This window comes from Mus caroli, unplaced genomic scaffold (assembly GCF_978045245.1).
Source record: "Mus caroli unplaced genomic scaffold, Mus_caroli_1 scaffold_9, whole genome shotgun sequence".
NCBI classification, from domain to species: Eukaryota; Metazoa; Chordata; class Mammalia; order Rodentia; family Muridae; genus Mus; species Mus caroli.
The window spans coordinates 15,818,909-15,835,519 of NW_028227264.1; the positions used below are offsets into that span (position 1 = coordinate 15,818,909).

The 16,611-nt window shown below is 42.1% G+C and overlaps 1 protein-coding gene across 1 annotated transcript in view; it reads right to left on the reverse strand.

Moving 5' to 3' along the window:
* Arfgef3 (ARFGEF family member 3) overlaps positions 1–16,611 on the reverse strand; it is a 164,881-nt gene that overhangs the window by 37,318 nt on the left and 110,952 nt on the right. The window contains exons 14-19 of the mRNA XM_021173858.3: positions 15,852–16,017; positions 5,860–5,967; positions 5,321–5,536; positions 5,072–5,182; positions 2,682–2,832; positions 190–507 (exon numbers count right to left, since the gene is read on the reverse strand). Coding sequence (XP_021029517.1) covers positions 190–507; positions 2,682–2,832; positions 5,072–5,182; positions 5,321–5,536; positions 5,860–5,967; positions 15,852–16,017 — 1,070 coding nt within the window. The remainder of the gene's footprint in view (positions 1–189; positions 508–2,681; positions 2,833–5,071; positions 5,183–5,320; positions 5,537–5,859; positions 5,968–15,851; positions 16,018–16,611) is intronic.

The window sequence follows — 16,611 nt, forward strand, 5'->3', positions numbered from 1 at the left end:
ATACACATGCACACACACACACACACACACACACACACACACACACACACACACGATGGAAAGCATTTTTAGTAACTGGTTAACGCATTGTTATCCCCAGGCTGATTTTGAGACCAGACAAATTAATACAGGCATAGCCGACGGTCAATCCATGCTTAAGCATCCCCAGAGTGAGTTGGCCTTGCATACCTGTCGGCCTGGGTAGAAAGGCTGAGCACCACCTTGGCAGCACTGTTCCCACTCAGACTACCTCCCCGGAAGTCCGAGGTCCGGCCACGGCTACATTCCCGAACAAGCTCCTGGATGGAGTGTGGCTGGACCACAGGGGTTGTGTTCAGGGAAGGGCCCTGCTCCAGGCTCTGCTCCTGGGATGAGCTCGTAAACTCAATTTCCCCAAGGAGGCCAGAGCTCCCAGATGTCTTCTGTGGCTGATGGATGGTCAGAGGGGGCTGGGAGATACCATCGCTGAAGTGGGTGTGCTCCAGTGTACCCACATACTCACACACCCTAGAGAGAGTCAAACAGGAAGTGAATACTGTAACCCAGCTCTTCCGACTCTATTCATCCCACAGTGAGGTAAAACGAAATCTAGCTACCCCTGGAGTTTGCCTCAGCTTTCCTCCTTTCCTTTTATCATATTTTGCACTGCCATTTCCTCACTATGTTTCTTACTACTTAGAGACAGAAGATTTGTTTTGAATTGGGCCAGCCTTGGCATGGGTAAGCGATTCCTTAAATTCTCTCACTCATCACTGCTGGGGAAAAGACAGGCAATAGAACTCTGTTTACCACTTCTGTGTTGCTTAGGTTACTGCTTTACTAGACAACCTATTTGAAACCTTTCCCTGAGGCATCCCTTCTCCCTCTGTCCTATGCTCTGATTAGCTGAGAAGCACTTCCTGACGAAAGGATCCCAAACGAACATGCTTAGTGGACAGGCTCTGTTGACACAGTAGACATCTACCCAGCTATGATGTGGCAGATGCTGATAGCTCTAAATACCTGTGTCCAAGTATGGAATGAGGATAAGGGGGATCCCCTAGCATGGCAGGAACAGAACAGACATGTGCAACTGCCAACTTCCAAAGGGTTTGTTCCTAATTGAACTTAAGATTAAGATGCATTCTAAGACATCTCAGATAATTTAGTTGCTGTCAATGGGCATCCTGATAAACTATTCTGGTGTTCTATAGTTAGGGAGTTTGTTGAATTCACATATATTGCTTGGGTGCCTCCTGAATCTCTTCCCTTTGTTTTTTTTTTTTTTTTTTTTTTTTGTAAGACCAAGGCAAAACATCAGGTTATCAGGTTCTCTTTCTCACTCCACTTTGCTCCAGGCTGCTATATCCTGGTCCTTTCACATGTTCCTTTCACGATGGTTGGTGTAGGGGGAGGTACTGATACTAAGGTCTGGTTCCCTAACTGGTTCTTGATTTTGTCAGTGAAGAAGGCTTTCCAGGTTCCAGGAGGAAAAGGCAGATGGAGGGAAAAAGAGGGCCTTTTCTGCATGCTTTTAAACAAGAAAGCAGCAGCAGTCATGTACGGCCTCAGGGCAGCTAGGGCCTGCAACTTCTGCTATGGGCAGGGACCAAGGAGGTTGGTGGGGGCTAGCTGATACAGGGTAGCTAATAAGTTTAGGGCAGGAGGAAAAATGGAGATAATTGGTGAGGGCATGCCTTTCCAGGCAGGAGATTCTGTGCCCAGAAATTGTGCTAGCCAGAAAGTTCTAAAGTAATAAAGCTGTCCAAATGTTTTCTATCCATGGAGCAAAGGCAAGGTAGAAAGAGAGAAGCTGGGTGGGGAGGTGGTTAGATCAATCCGGGCTGAGCTGAGAGGGGCTGGTGGCTCAGTCACCGCTCCAGAGCTAAGGCTACCGGTAGTGTGTTTTTAAAACTACATGTAACAGGTTAGTTTTACAACCCTTAGGCATTCTGCATACTTTTCTCTTAGGAACTCAACTAGCACTTGGAGCTATCTTTGTTTTAGTGAAGTCAAACTGAACTCAGATCTCGCTGGGTTACCATCTGACTCTTCTCTTTCCAGGGGTGATCTGCTCGATTTCTTTCTTCTGGTCTGATGCCAGGGCCTGGGGAGATGGGGTTCTTGACTTAGCCTTAAGAGTTGCACTATTGAGTGGTCGCCATTTTGTTTTTATTTTACAGGTGCTGACTGGGACTCTCTTTACTTCCATGCCACAAAACTTAAGAGTCAAATTCTTAGTGGTGCTTTGCAGAGATGTATTATTCTGTTCTTATTGTGTTTCTTTGTCCACTTAAACTAGATGTCTTTCATGAGGCACTGTATATACTAATGTGCGTTATCCAGGGTCCTTTTTTGTAAAGAGAAAAGACATTGTAATCTCATTCAAACTGCATGGTTGTGTTCTATCTGCTACTCAAGATAGCAGCGTTTTCTCCATTGCTATAATCTGTCTGTCCCCCACGGCAATGCCAACAGATTAATCACAATTCCTTGAATCCAGTTCTGCCATTCTGTACTCTGCAACATACGTGCAGCAGGTACTTATCTCTTGTCCTCTTTTCTGTGTCTCACTAAAAACGTATCTAAACGGTGAACGCTCTGCTGAGATGCTGCAGACTCTGGAGTCCATACCCTCTCTACCACCGTAGGCTTCCCAAGGCAGGGGCTGTGCCGTTAGGGGTGGGGATATCATCATGCACCTGAACACGTGTGGCCAGCAGTCCGGGTTGTGGCTTCCCATCTCCAGGCCTACGCTGAGAATGGCATCCATGCACAAGACGTGGGCTGTGTGCAGCCACACCCCCTGCACCTTCCCCATCTGCTCCAGTTTCTGCTCCACTTTTAGTTTCACTGTGCCAGAAAGACATTTATTAAAATAGCAGTCTGAGTAAGGGAGACAGAAAGGGAGAGAGACAAGATGGAAATGAAAGAGTGTGTTCTCATGCAAGAGCAAAAGGGAAATGATATACTTCACTGGCTGCAAGCACCTCTTTAGCAGGTCTCCATCGTCCACATGCAAAGTCATGGTCAGACAAGACCCCATTCACTGGTGACCCCTGCTCTGTGGCTCTAGGGTCAGATGGATCCCGAGCTAGGTGCAGTTCCTTCCAGCCCACCCATGGGTCTAGTGAGACATAACACTAGTGAGGGTGGGCTCCATGTGCTAACTCCAGCCCAAACATCTGTTTCCAGATTCTTCATCCTTCCTTGTATACCTCAATTTATAAAAATCAAGAAATTCTTGGCAGTATGCAAGTAAGTATCTCTGATATCAATATTATTTCTGATATTAATATTATTTCTGATGTGGTCATCTAAAAAACTATGTGTATGTATCTGGAGCACAAGGATGACTTCTTTCATGATGCAGTTTTATCCCCGGAATCCACACTTGTATCTGTAAGCTATAAATGATGCCTTATTGAAATAAAATAGAGTGGTGATATCTGAGGAAGAATACAAAAATTGGTTTGGCACATCATTCATGCTAAGTCCTAACACAAGGCCAAATGGCAGTGCCACCCTTAAAGAAAGCTTTCCACTTACCAGATGTGGTGGGTGATAACTCAGAGCTAAGGAATAGAGAAAACTGTCTTCAAGTGACTCAGCCAGTTTCATGTCAGAAGGAGAAGGTTATTTTTAGGAAAACACTATGTGCCTCATGAATATAAGACCAATTTCATTTTGTATTTGTTTATGATTAGAACATTTTTTAGCTTTGTAAAGTGTTCTTTTTTAGAAACTGTAATGAAAAAAATTAAACATTTAAAAATATTTATTTTATGTGTATGAGTGTTTTATTTGCATGTATGTATGGGCACATCTGTATGTGGGCTCCCTCAGAGGTCAGAAATGGATGTCAGAACCTTACAGATGGGTGTGAGCCACCACACAGGTACAGAGAATATAACTTGGGTCTTCTGGAAGAGCAGCTAGTGCTCTCAACGGGTGATCCATTTCTCCAGCTACAGGAACTCTATTTACTTATGTGTGTGTGTATGAATGTACGCACACACATATGTGTAGGCATGCATACTAGTGCATCTACAGAAACCTGCAGAGATCTGTGGAGACCAGAGTTAGGATGCTGTATCCCTGAGAACTAGCGTGGAGGGAAGGCTTTTATGTTGTACCTGACTTGTAATTTGGGAGATAAGATCTGAGAATTGTGGTCCTTATGATTGAAGAGCAAGCACTCTTAACTGCTGAGCCATCTCTCTAGACCCTACCATTTAAATTTTTGAGTAAGTTTTTGCCGTGCAACTCAAGCTGGCCTCAAGTTTGTGACCCTGTCACCTCAAACTCTTGAGGTCTGGCATACAGATGTTCACCACTACAGGTGGCTAAATGTGCATATTTGTGTGTAGTTAATAGGCATACAATACTTAAGTTGGCTTTGATTCCTTTTTTCCCCCTTCTTCCAGATCTATAAGAACTATATTGCTTGTTAACAGGTTCCTAAATATTACTCAAATTTGTGGAACAGTGACCTAAATTGCTTGTCTTTGCTAAGAACACACATTTCTATGACTAGCTATGCACAGATAGCATCAGTATAATTTGGATCATGCTTGTATTTCTCCTTCAGCCTGATGGATGCCTTGCATCTTCCATTGGTATTAGGAAAGACATTTTCTTTCCTTGTGTCTAGAAGATTATCAGTTTCACTGACCTTCTCTTGTGTCCACAAAACCCAGGTTTTCCTGAGTGAAGTTTTTCGGGCCCCCTTTTATAGATTCTATTTGATTTTTACCCTCAGAACTTTGGCCAATTTGCCAGAGGGATATCTAGTGTGCTCTAGCAGCCTGAAGATGACCCAGGTGGAGGCTCTGCCAGGTGGGCCCCTGGCACTCTTGTCAGCAGCCAACTGTACTTTCCTTGTCACTGGTTGCCTGTATGACTCTCTTGTGAGGAGGAGACACCATCAAAACTAGCTAAGTTCCCTCATCTAAAACAGACTCAGGCCTGTGGCTGCGGGTGGGGGTGGGGGGTCCTGACTAGTGGCAATTACCTACTGTGTCACACATAGAATGGGGACCAGTTGCTAGTGAGTGGTATCACCAGGTAGATCCTGGCCTGCAGCTGTTACCTTGTGCTAGGGCATCACTGGGCTCTTGGGATTCCCTTTCTTCTTTCTCCTCTTGGACACAGGATGCAGCTGCCATTTGGGCAAGAGCTGAGGCACAGTTAGCAGCAACCCCTTCAGAGAGACAAACAGCTACCCATTAATTGTGTTCTCCAGAGACATACCAGTAGAACCCCTTGTGAATGATGCATTGACCAGTGAGTTCTGACGAGACCCTCCCCCAGGCCAAGAGTCAGGGATCCCCACAGGTACCAAGTGCACAGCTCAGTCGCGCAGCTTTCCTCAGCCCATCAAGGCTCATGCAGATGGCATCTCGCTCTTTCTGGTTCTGCTCTTTGATACCCTCAGCTCCAAGGATGAAGGCCAACCCCTTGGAGCTTCCTGCCATCCGACCAGTCAAGGGAGTTGACAGAGTATCAATCAGGTTCTTCCAGCAGCCAACCAAAATATAACGGGCAAACGCAACACCTACAAGAAAAGGGGTATCGGCCACTTTTCAGAGACAAAAGGAATGACAACGAAGGGTCTGAGGTTCTCCAGGCCTCAGCTCAGCAATTCTGAGTTACATGTAATTCTACAATGGGAAATACAATGTATTAGATCGTGTTGGGTCAGGTTTCACACAGTGATCATAAATAATTAACGGGACACCACTGTCTCAGCTGGGCAATTTCATTAGCTACCTTCACCCCCAGACAAAGCCATAATTTATTGAAGCCACCATTAACAGTTTGATTGCTGGTGACATGTGTAATGTATGTACATTTTACACTCAGAGGTGAAGGTCTTACCTGCTACCGTGGAGTCATCAAGTCTCCTGCTCTGGGTGAAAGGTGACTCCACTGAAGCTGACGCCATCAACTGGCCACCGATTGCGCTACTCTCTAGACCATCGATATCTGCCAATCACAAGAGCAAAGCCACCCCTAAAGTCTTCCCTTCTTCCCAATAAAAAAAACAAAAAACAAACAAACAACAACAACAACAAAAAAAAAACCAGTAGCCACCATAATATTTATGTCTTTTCAACAAAAATCCATTCTATTTATTACACATGAGCCATAAAGCCACTTCTTTTCTGAGAAAATATAAATGCTGCTTTGTTCCCTCAGTCTGTTTTTTTTTTCATTGTCAAAGCATTCTTTTATATGCTGTCACATGCTTTACATTTGAAAAAATAAGGCTAAACTCTACCTCAGCTGTTGTCATAAAATCTACTCACTCAAGATGTTTTCATCTTTGGATCCTGTATTTATTCAAAATTATGGCATTATCACTAATCATCCTAGAGTACTCTAGTATGCACGTGCATTCATGCACACATGCACGCATACATGTGAGCATGCGTGTACACACACACACACACACACACACACACACACACACACTGTAAAGACGTCTCACTGTATGGAACAGCCTGGTTTCAGACTTGCTAGTCTCCTGCATCTGCTTCTCCTATTCTGAACCAGAAAGAATATTCAACCATGGCAGGTTAATCTTTCTCTTCCAGAGCTGTTTCACCAGATCTAAGGCGAGTAAATCTCTTTGGTCAGGTAACTTTTATTCTAATGACAAATGCACGGATGATGATACTTTACAATTTCCAAATTGTTTTACATTTTGTTGTTGTTTTTGTGTTTTCATTTGATTGCCCCCAACTACACCAGGAAGGGATGGAATTATTTTTCCATTTTTCAGGATGAAATTTAGTATTTGAAGCAGAAAAAGGTATCATTTCTGAGTGTCTGGGGTAAGATCCAAGTGTAAAGTAGATAAACTGCCTACGTCCACGAGGCTGACAAAGGACAGAATGGAATTTCATATTCATGTTTTCTGACTGGCATTCAGGCCTCTCTCTATAGCACTATGGTTTAGTTCAACATGAGTTCCTAAACCATTTCCTTCCAATTTTTGCAAGAGTAAACTCCTACCTATGAAAACGGCTCTACAAACTCCTTCCTACTCTGGCAGGAAGGGGCTGGTCTGGGTTAAAAACCCTGGGTTTCTGCTTATCTCTGAATGAAGCGGACCTTTAGACCTGAGCCAGGAACTTCATTCTTTGGGCACCGATTTCTTCATTATAACATAAGCTGATCATGAGATCAACATATGAATTTGGATGCAACTGATACAGTTAAATGAAATACAGGGAAAGTTATAGAAAAAGAGGATAGAATAATTTTATCCTTAATTTGGAACTTCATCCTTGCTTGAGTCTTGCTTGATGATGTCAATACATATTGTTAACATTTTTATTTTATATTGGAAATCTTCTAGGCAACACATCAAAAGTTCATAAAAGGTAGAAATTCATATGGCGGCTACTATAGAAATAGGCAAGTTTTCTGGAATCAATTTAGCTTTTAACCAATAGGCTCATGATATTTACCAGAAGTTATCATCTTATCCAGATTATAATAGCTCCTATATACTGGGTACAAGATTAATGAACTCAAGCAATATGAAATTTATTTACGTATAAAGTTTTCCATTTCTTTGAATGGTTTGCCATGTTACAAGAAGTGGCCCATTAGCTGATGGTCAGAGCTCACAATGCCTCTCCTGGTACACCATGGAGGGTTGGATACTACCCACACTTCGCTTGCTGGTTTACCTCTGGAATCTGCTATAACATTTCATGGAGAATTAATTATTATTTTTATTTGTATCAGTATTTTACTTGCATGTATAGATATGGACCAAGTGCATGGCATGCCTGGTGCTCTGGAGAGCACAAGAAGGCATTGCACTGCAACTGAAATTAGAGCTGATTGAGTTGTCATGTGAGCATGGGAACAGAACCTGGGGCATCTGCAAGAATAGCAAGTGCTCTTAACTGCTGAGCCATCACTCCAGCCCTCACAGAAACATATTTTCATAGTTTGAAAAGACTACATACTGCTATCATTAATATTCCTACATGATGGCTGATTAGCAATAATGATGAATGAATATAGGTATTGTGGATTGCCTGTTACTCCTTTTACATCGATCGAATGACTCTTTCATAGAGATGTTATTTGGCAGAAACCTGGTATTTAAGAACCTCAAATGAATTCCAAGACATTTACACACTCCAGGCAGTACTCTCTACCCTAATGAAGGGAGTTTGTAGCAACATATGGAAATGAAGCATTGATTAAACTAAGTGAATGTCTTTTACATCTATGAATGATGGTTTACTGTGTTTGTCTATGTACATGTCCATGTGTGTGCATGTGTATATACACATATGTGTGGAGGGTAGAAATTGATGTGAGCTGTCTTCCTCTTCATTATATTTTTTAAGACAGTGTCTCCCACTGAAACTGGAGCACTCTGATTCAGCTAGATTGACTGCCAGAAAATACCAGGAACCCTCTGTACCAAGATATAGATCCCTATAACTATGCCTGATTTTTATGCAGGTGTTAGGGATCAAACTTCGATCCTTGAGATGATCAAGCCTTCTCTCCATTATCCATGAATGGCTATTTTTCAAGTGGTATAAATAGAACCATAATTAATAAAATACAAACTGGTCACTTGTATCACATTCCTGGTCCTTAAGATGTGGACCCTAGAATTGGTTTAACCAGTTCCATCTTGATTCTAGAAGAAAGATTCCAGATTCAAGAAAGTTCCAGGGCTGTGCTCTCCAGGAAGAGGCCTCATTAATCTCTCTCTACCTGGTTTCCAATTAGACCTTACTTTCCAATTCCTGATTGTTGGTTCCCACCTGCTAGCTGCTTACTCTGTCATCTTTTATGAAAGCCTTGGTGTCAACCATAGATGACATTATCACTTTTTAAAAAAATTTTTAATATTTTTTTATTACGTATTTTCCTCAATTACATTTCCAATGCTATCCCAAAAGTCTCCCATACCCCCCCCCCCCCACTTCCCTACCCACCCATTCCCATTCTTTTGGCCCTGGCATTCCCCTGTATTGGGGCATATAAAGTTTGCAAGTCCAATGGGCCTCTCTTTCCAGTGATGGCCAACTAGGCCATCTTTCGATACATATGCAGCTAGAGACAATAGCTCCTGGGTACTGGTTAGTTCATCATGTTGTTCCCCCTATAGGGTTGCAGATCCCTTTAACTCCTTGGGTACTTTCTCTAGCTTCTCCATTGGGAGCCCTGTGATCCATCCAATAGCTGACTATGAGCATCCACTTCTGTGTTTGCTAGGCCCCGGCATAGCCTCACAAGAGACAGCTATATCTGGGTCCTTTCAGCAAAATCTTGCTAGTGTATGCAATGGTGTCAGCGTTTGGAAGCTGATTATGGGATGGATCCCTGGATATGGCAGTCTCTAGATGGTCCATCCTTTCATCACAGCTCCAAACTTTGTCTATGTAATTCCTTCCATGGATGTTTTGTTCCCAATTCTAAGAAGGGGCATAGTGTCCACACTTTGGTCTTGATTCTTCTTGAGTTTCATGTGTTTAGCAAATTGTATCTTATATCTTGGGTATCCTAAGTTTTGGGCTAATATCCACTTATCAGTGAATACATATTGTGTGAGTTCCTTTGTGATTGTGTTACCTCACTTAAGATGATGCCCTCCAGGTCCATCCATTTGGCTAGGAATTTCATAAATTCATTCTTTTTAATAGCTGAGTAGTACTCCATTGTGTAAATGTACCATAATTTCTGTATCCATTCCTCTGTTGAGGGGCATCTGGGTTCTTTCCAGCTTCTGGCTATTATAAATAAGGCTGCCATGAACATTGTGGAGCATGTGTCCTTCTTACCGGTTGGGACATCTTCTGGATATATGCCCAGGAGAGGTATTGCTGGATCCTCCGGTAGTACTATGTCCAATTTTCTGAGGAACCTCCAAACTGATTTCCGGAGTGGTTGTACAAGCTTGCAAACCCAACAACAATGGAGGAGTGTTCCTCTTTCTCTACATTCTCGCCATCATCTGCTGTCACCTGAATTTTTGATCTTAGCCATTCTGACTGGTGTGAGGTGGAATCTCAGGGTTGTTTTGATTTGCATTTCCCTGATGATTAAGGATGTTGAACATTTTTTCAGGTGTTTCTCTGCCATTCGGTATTCTTCAGGTGAGAATTCTTTGTTCAGTTCTGAGCCCCATTTTTTAATGGGGTTATTTGATTTTCTGGAGTCTATCTTCTTGAGTTCTTTATATATATTGGATATTAGTCCCTTATCTGATTTAGGATAGGTGAAGATCCTTTCCCAATCTGTTGGTGGTTTTTTTTTGTCTTATTGATGGTGTCTTTTGCCTTGCAGAAGCTTTGCAGTTTCATTAGGTCCCACTTGTCAATTCCCGATCTTACAGCGCAAGCCATTGCTGTTCGATCCAAGAAGTTTTCCCCTGTGCCCATATCTTCAAGGCTTTTCCCCACTTTCTCCTCTATAAGTTTCAGTGTCTCTGGTTTTATGTGAAGTTCCTTGATCCACTTAGACTTGACCTTAGTAAAAGGAGATAGGAATGGATCGATTCGCATTCTTCTACATGATAACAACCAGTTGTGCCAGCACCATTTGTTGAAAATGCTGTCTTTCTTCCACTGGATGGTTTTAGCTCCCTTGTCAAAGATCAAGTGACCGTAGGTGTGTGGGTTCATTTCTGGGTCTTCAATTCTATTCCATTGGTCTACTTGTCTGTCACTATACCAGTACCACACAGTTTTTATCACAATTGCTCTGTAGTAAAGCTTTAGGTCTGGCATGGTGATTCCACCAGAGGTTCTTTTATCCTTGAGAAGAGTTTTTGCTATCCTAGGTTTTTTGTTATTCCAGATGAATTTGCAGATTGCACTTTCTAATTCATTGAAGAATTGAGTTGGAATTTAGATGGGGATTGCACTGAATCTGTAGATTGCTTTTGGCAAGATAGCCATTTTTACAATGTTGATCCTGCCAATCCATGAGCATGGGAGATCTTTCCATCTTCTGAGATCTTCTATAATTTCTTTCTTCAGAGACTTGAAGTTTTTATTATACAGATCTTTCACTTCCTCAGTTAGAGTCACGCCAAGATATTTTATATTATTTGTGACTATTGAGAAGGGTATTGTTTCCCTAATTTCTTTCTCAGCCTGTTTATTCTTTGTGTAGAGAAAGGCCATTAATTTGTTTAAGTTAATTTTATATCCAGCTACTTCACCGAAGCTGTTTATCAGGTTTAGGAGTTCTCTGGTGGAATTTTTAGGGTCACTTATATATACTATCATATCATCTGCAAAAAGTGATATTTTGACTTCATCTTTTCCAATTTGTATCCCTTTGATCTCCTTTTGTTGTTGAATTGCTCTGGCTAGGACTTCAAGTACAATGTTGAATAGGTATGGAGAAAGTGGACAGCCTTGTCTAGTCCCTGATTTTAGAGGCATTGCTCAAGCATCTCACCATTTACTTTGATGTTGGCTACTGGTTTGCTGTAGATTGTTTTTATCATGTTTAGGTATGGGCCATGAATTCCTGATTTTTCCAAGACTTTTATCATGAATGGGTGTTGGATCTTGTCAAATACTTTTTCCGCATCTAACGAGATGACCATGTGGTTTTTGTCTTTGAGTTTGTTTATATACTGGATTACATTGATGGATTTCCGTATATTGAACCATCCCTGCATCCCTGGGATGAAACCTACTTGGTCAGGATGGATGATTGTTTTGATGTGTTCTTGGATTCGGTTAGCAAGAACTTTATTGAGGATTTTTGCATCAATATTCATAAGGGATATTGGTCTGAAGTTTTCTATCTTTGTTGGGTCTTTTTGTGGTTTAGGTATCAGAGTAATTGTGGCTTCATAGAATGAGTTGGGTAGAGTACCTTCTGTTTCTATTTTGTGGAATAGTTTGTGAAGAACTGGGATTAGATCTTCTTTGAAGGTCTGATAGAACTCTGCACTAAACCCATTTGGTCCTGGGCTTTTTTTGGTTGGGAAACTATTAATGACTGCTTCTATTTCTTTGGGGGATATAGGGCTGTTTAGATCATTAACCTGATCTTGATTCAACTTTGGTACCTGGTATCTGTCTAGAAACTTCTCCATTTCATCCAGGTTCTCCAGTTTTGTTGAGTATAGCCTTTTGTAGAAGGATCTGATGGTGTTTTGGATGTCTTCAGGATCTGTTGTTATGTCTCCTTTTTCATTTCTGATTTTGTTAATTAGAATGCTTTCCCTGTGCCCTCTAGTAAGTCTGGCTAAGGGTTTATCTATCTTGTTGATTTTCTCAAAGAACCAGCTCCTTGATTGGTTGATTCTTTGAATAGTTCTTCTTGTTTCCACTTGGTTGATTTCACCCCTGAGTTTGATTATTTCCTGCCGTCTACTCCTCTTGGGTGAATTTGCTCCCTTTTGTTCTAGTGCTTTTATGTGTGTTGTCATGCTGCTAATGTGTGCTCTCTCTAGTTTCTTTCTGGAGGCACTCAGAGCTATGAGTTTTCCTCTTAGAAATGCTTTCATTGCGTCCCATAAGTTTGGGTATGTTGTGGCTTCATTTTCATTGAACTCTAAACAGTCCTTAATTTCTTTCTTTATTCCTTCCTTGACCAAGGTATCATTGAGAAAAGTGTTGTTCAGTTCCACGTGAATGTTGGCTTTCTATTATTTATTTTGTTTTTGAAGATCAGCCTTAGTCCATGGTGATCTGATAGGATGTATGGGACAATTTCAATATTTTTGTATCTGTTGAGGCCTGTTTTGTGACCAATTATGGGGTCAATTTTGGAGAAGGTACCATGAGGTGCTGAGAAGAAGGTATATCCTTTTGTTTTAGGATAGAATGTTCTGTAGATATCTGCCAGATCCATTTGATTCATAACTTCTGTTAGTTTCACTGTGTCCCTGTTTAGTTTCTGTTTCAATGATCTGTCCATTGGTGAAAGTGGTGTGTTGAAGTCTCCCACTATTATTGTATGAGGTGCAATGTGTGCTTTGAGCTTTACTAAAGTTTCTTTAATGAATGTGGCTGCCTTTGTATTTGGAGCATAGATATTCAGAATTGATAGTTCCTCTTGGAGGATTTTACCTTTGATGAGTATGAAGTGCCCCTCCCTGTCTTTTTTGATGACTTTGGGTTGGAAGTCAATCTTATCAGATATTAGAATGGCTACTCCAGCTTGTTTCTTCATACCATTTGCTTGGAAAATTGTTTTCCAGCCTTTCATTCTGAGGTAGTGTCTATCTTTTTCTCTGAGATGAGTTTCCTGTAAGCAGCAAAATGTTGGGTCTTGTTTGTGTAGCCAGTTTGTTAGTCTATGTCTTTTTATTGGGGAGTTGAGTCCATTGATATTAAGAGATATTAAGGAAAAGTAATTGTTGCTTCCTGTTATTTTTGTTGTTAAAGTTGGCATTCTGTTCTTGTGGTTGTCTTCTTTTAGGTTTGTTGAGGGATTACCTTCTTGTTTTATCTAGGGCTTGGTTCCCGTCCTTGTATTGGTTTTTTCTGTTATTATCCTTTGAAGGGCTGGGTTCATGGAGAGATAATGTGTGAATTTGGTTGTGTCGTGGAATACTTTGTTTTCTCCATCTATGTTAATTGAGAGTTTGGCTGGGTATAGTAGCCTGGGCTGGAATTTGTGTTCTTTTAGTGGCTGTATAACATCTGTCCAGGATCTTCTGGCTTTCATAGTCTCTGGTGAAAAATCTGGTGTAATTCTGATAGGCTTGCCTTTATATGTTACTTGTTCTTTTTCTCTTACTGCTTTTAGTATTCTATCTTTATTTAGTGCATTTGTTGTTCTGATTATTATGTGTCGGGAGGTATTTCTTTTCTGGTCCAGTCTATTTGGAGTTCTGTAGGCTTCTTGTATATTCATGGGCATCTCTTTCTTTAGATTTGGGAAGTTTTCTTCTATAATTTTGTTGAAGATGTTTGCTGGTCCTTTGAGTTGAAAATCTTCATTCTCATCCACTCCTATTATCCGTAGGTTTGGTCTTCTCATTGTGTCCTGGATTTCCTGGATGTTTTGAGTTAGGGTCTTTTTGCATTTTCCATTTTCTTTGATTATTTTGCTGATGTTCTCTACGGAATCTTCTGCACCTGAGATTCTCTCTTCCATCTCTTGTATTCTGTTGCTGATGCTCGCATCTATGGTTCCAGATTTCTTTCCTAGGGTTTCTATCTCCAGCGTTGCCTCACTTTGGGTTTTCTTTATTATGTCTACTTCCCTTCTACTTGTTTAGCAGTGTTCTCCTGTATTTCTTTAAGTGAGTTATTAAAGTCCTTCTTGATGTCCTTTACCATCATCATGAGATATGCTTTTAAATCCAGGTCTAGCTTTTCAGGTGTGTTGGGGTGCCCTGGACTGGGCGAAGTGGGAGTGCTGGGTTCTGATGATGGTGAGTGGTCTTGGTTTCTGTTAGTAAGATTCTTACGTTTACCTTTCGCCATCTGGTAATCTCTGGAGTTGTTATAGTTGTCTCTGTTTAGAGATTGATCTTCTGGTGATTCTGATTACCGTCTATCAGCAGCCCTGGGAGACAGGCTCTCTCCTCTGAGTTTCCGTGGTTAGAGCACTCTCTGCTGACAAGCTCTCCTCTTTCAGGGAAGGTGCACAGATATCTGGTGTTTGGACCTCCTCCTGGCCGAAGAAGAAGGCCCAAAACAGGACCTTTCCCAGATGCTGTGTTGCTTTGGCAGGTCACAGAAGCTGTCAGCTTCTGTGGTGCACACTCTCACCTGTGCAGACTAAGTTCCTAAGTTCGGCGGAGTCCCGGATCCAAGATGGAGCTCCCTGCTCCTGAGGCAGAGGGCTCCCGTGCAGGGCGGGCCACTGTCCTCCGGCTGGGAGGGTGCCGGATGTCTGTGGCCCCAAAAGGGTGCTGCCTCAGTGGCTCTGTGGCTCCCGCCGGTCCCAGAAGCTGTCTGCCTCTGTGGTGCACACTCTCACCTGTGCAGAATAAATTCCTAAGTTCGGCAGAGTCCCGGAACCAAGATCGACATTATCACTTTTAATCAATAGATCCAACCTCTCAGCTACACGACCCAGCTTTAGTCCTACTCCGCCCCGGTGTAGTAAGCTTGAGATGCAGGAAACAGTGCTTCTAGTATAGCAACACATACTCTAGTATAGTGTCCCATGAGCTACAGTCATGAGAGGACAATTCAGATTGTAAATCAATCAATTCAATTGTAAATCAATCTGGGAACCCAGAACCAGGAAAAACCCAAATAAAACAATAAAAATCAGCCTTGAAGATTTAACTTATCTGCTGAACACATCAAAGTTTTGAACATTTATTGGTAAGCCAGGAAAAACCAGAAAGGTCTGCTGTTGCCAAAAATCACCCTACCTTGAGACAATACATACTATTTTCCATATGTTCACTTGAAATTTCTAGCAGTTAAAAGGGATAATAAAATTTTTAACACTATAGAGAAGGATACCGGGAAAGCCAGTATTTGGCATTATTTTAAATTCTGGTACAGATGGGAAAAGAATACTGACAGGAAATGGGAACAAGGCCAAGTAGAAAACCAATAGCTTTGCATTATCGATGGGCAAATCCCAGGAGAACTAAACAATGCAGGATCTCTAGCATGTGAGAGCTTTCAGGAATCACACAAGTGTATCAATGAGCCCACAGCTTTACTCCCACACTGAGGGTGCCAAGTTAGCCCTACCCAATGGTGAAAGTGAGCACATCAGGCTGTCCATGACAAAAGGAGAGCAAATGCTTGAGGGGTCTTTTCATGATGCCTTCCTGGAACAGTTACTCAAAGCCGGTTCAAGCATTGTGGCATTTCTAAAAGGGCCCAGAACGTCAGCTTCTCCCAACTACTGAGCACTCCATGACCTTGGCATTACTCACTGACCGGTGAGCATGGTGATGAGGGGAAGGCTGTTGTCCTCAGGGCTGCCCCAGTAGCCAGCTTCTCCCAGCATGTTTCTGTCCAGCACCTGATGGTACAGTTCCTCGATCCAGGCCTGGGAGAAGACCATCAGCACACCGCTGGTCTGCACCTGTTTCATGAACTCTTTCTGCAGAGAGGCCATGGAAGGGAACCAAATATACACTCTTGTGAATAAACAGCCTCCCATACTGCTCCCCCTTCCCATCCTAACTGAATCAGAGCTTTTGATTGGGGGAGGGGTAAGAATAAAATGGGGGAAAGCTGGGATGCAGTCCAAGCTCCACACAGGTGTATCATTTGTGACATCATCTGACAAATAGCCTGTGAAAGGACCAGGATGCCGCACTTCACATTCTTGTTTTTGGTTGGGTGGGAAGGTTATCACCTACATGACTACCTTCCATAGTTTCTTCTTCTTGCTGTCCCAGTAGCATCAGGGATAGAATAAGCTGTGGAAGGAGTATGTGTACCCAAGGGAGACTTGACCTACACTCTTACATTGTCATCAAGTAACTTTGGAAGGTTATATTTCATTCATGAAAGAAGTGATCAGTGATTCCTTCCTGAAATTCATGACTTAGACTCCCAAACTGACATCAAGGAAGTGGCTTGTTAACCCAAGGGAGCCAACCACAGGATAGTCAACACCATCCTTACTACACACCTTACAAAAGGCACGAAATACACAAGTGATTACTGTGTGAATTTCACATTCGTCCTC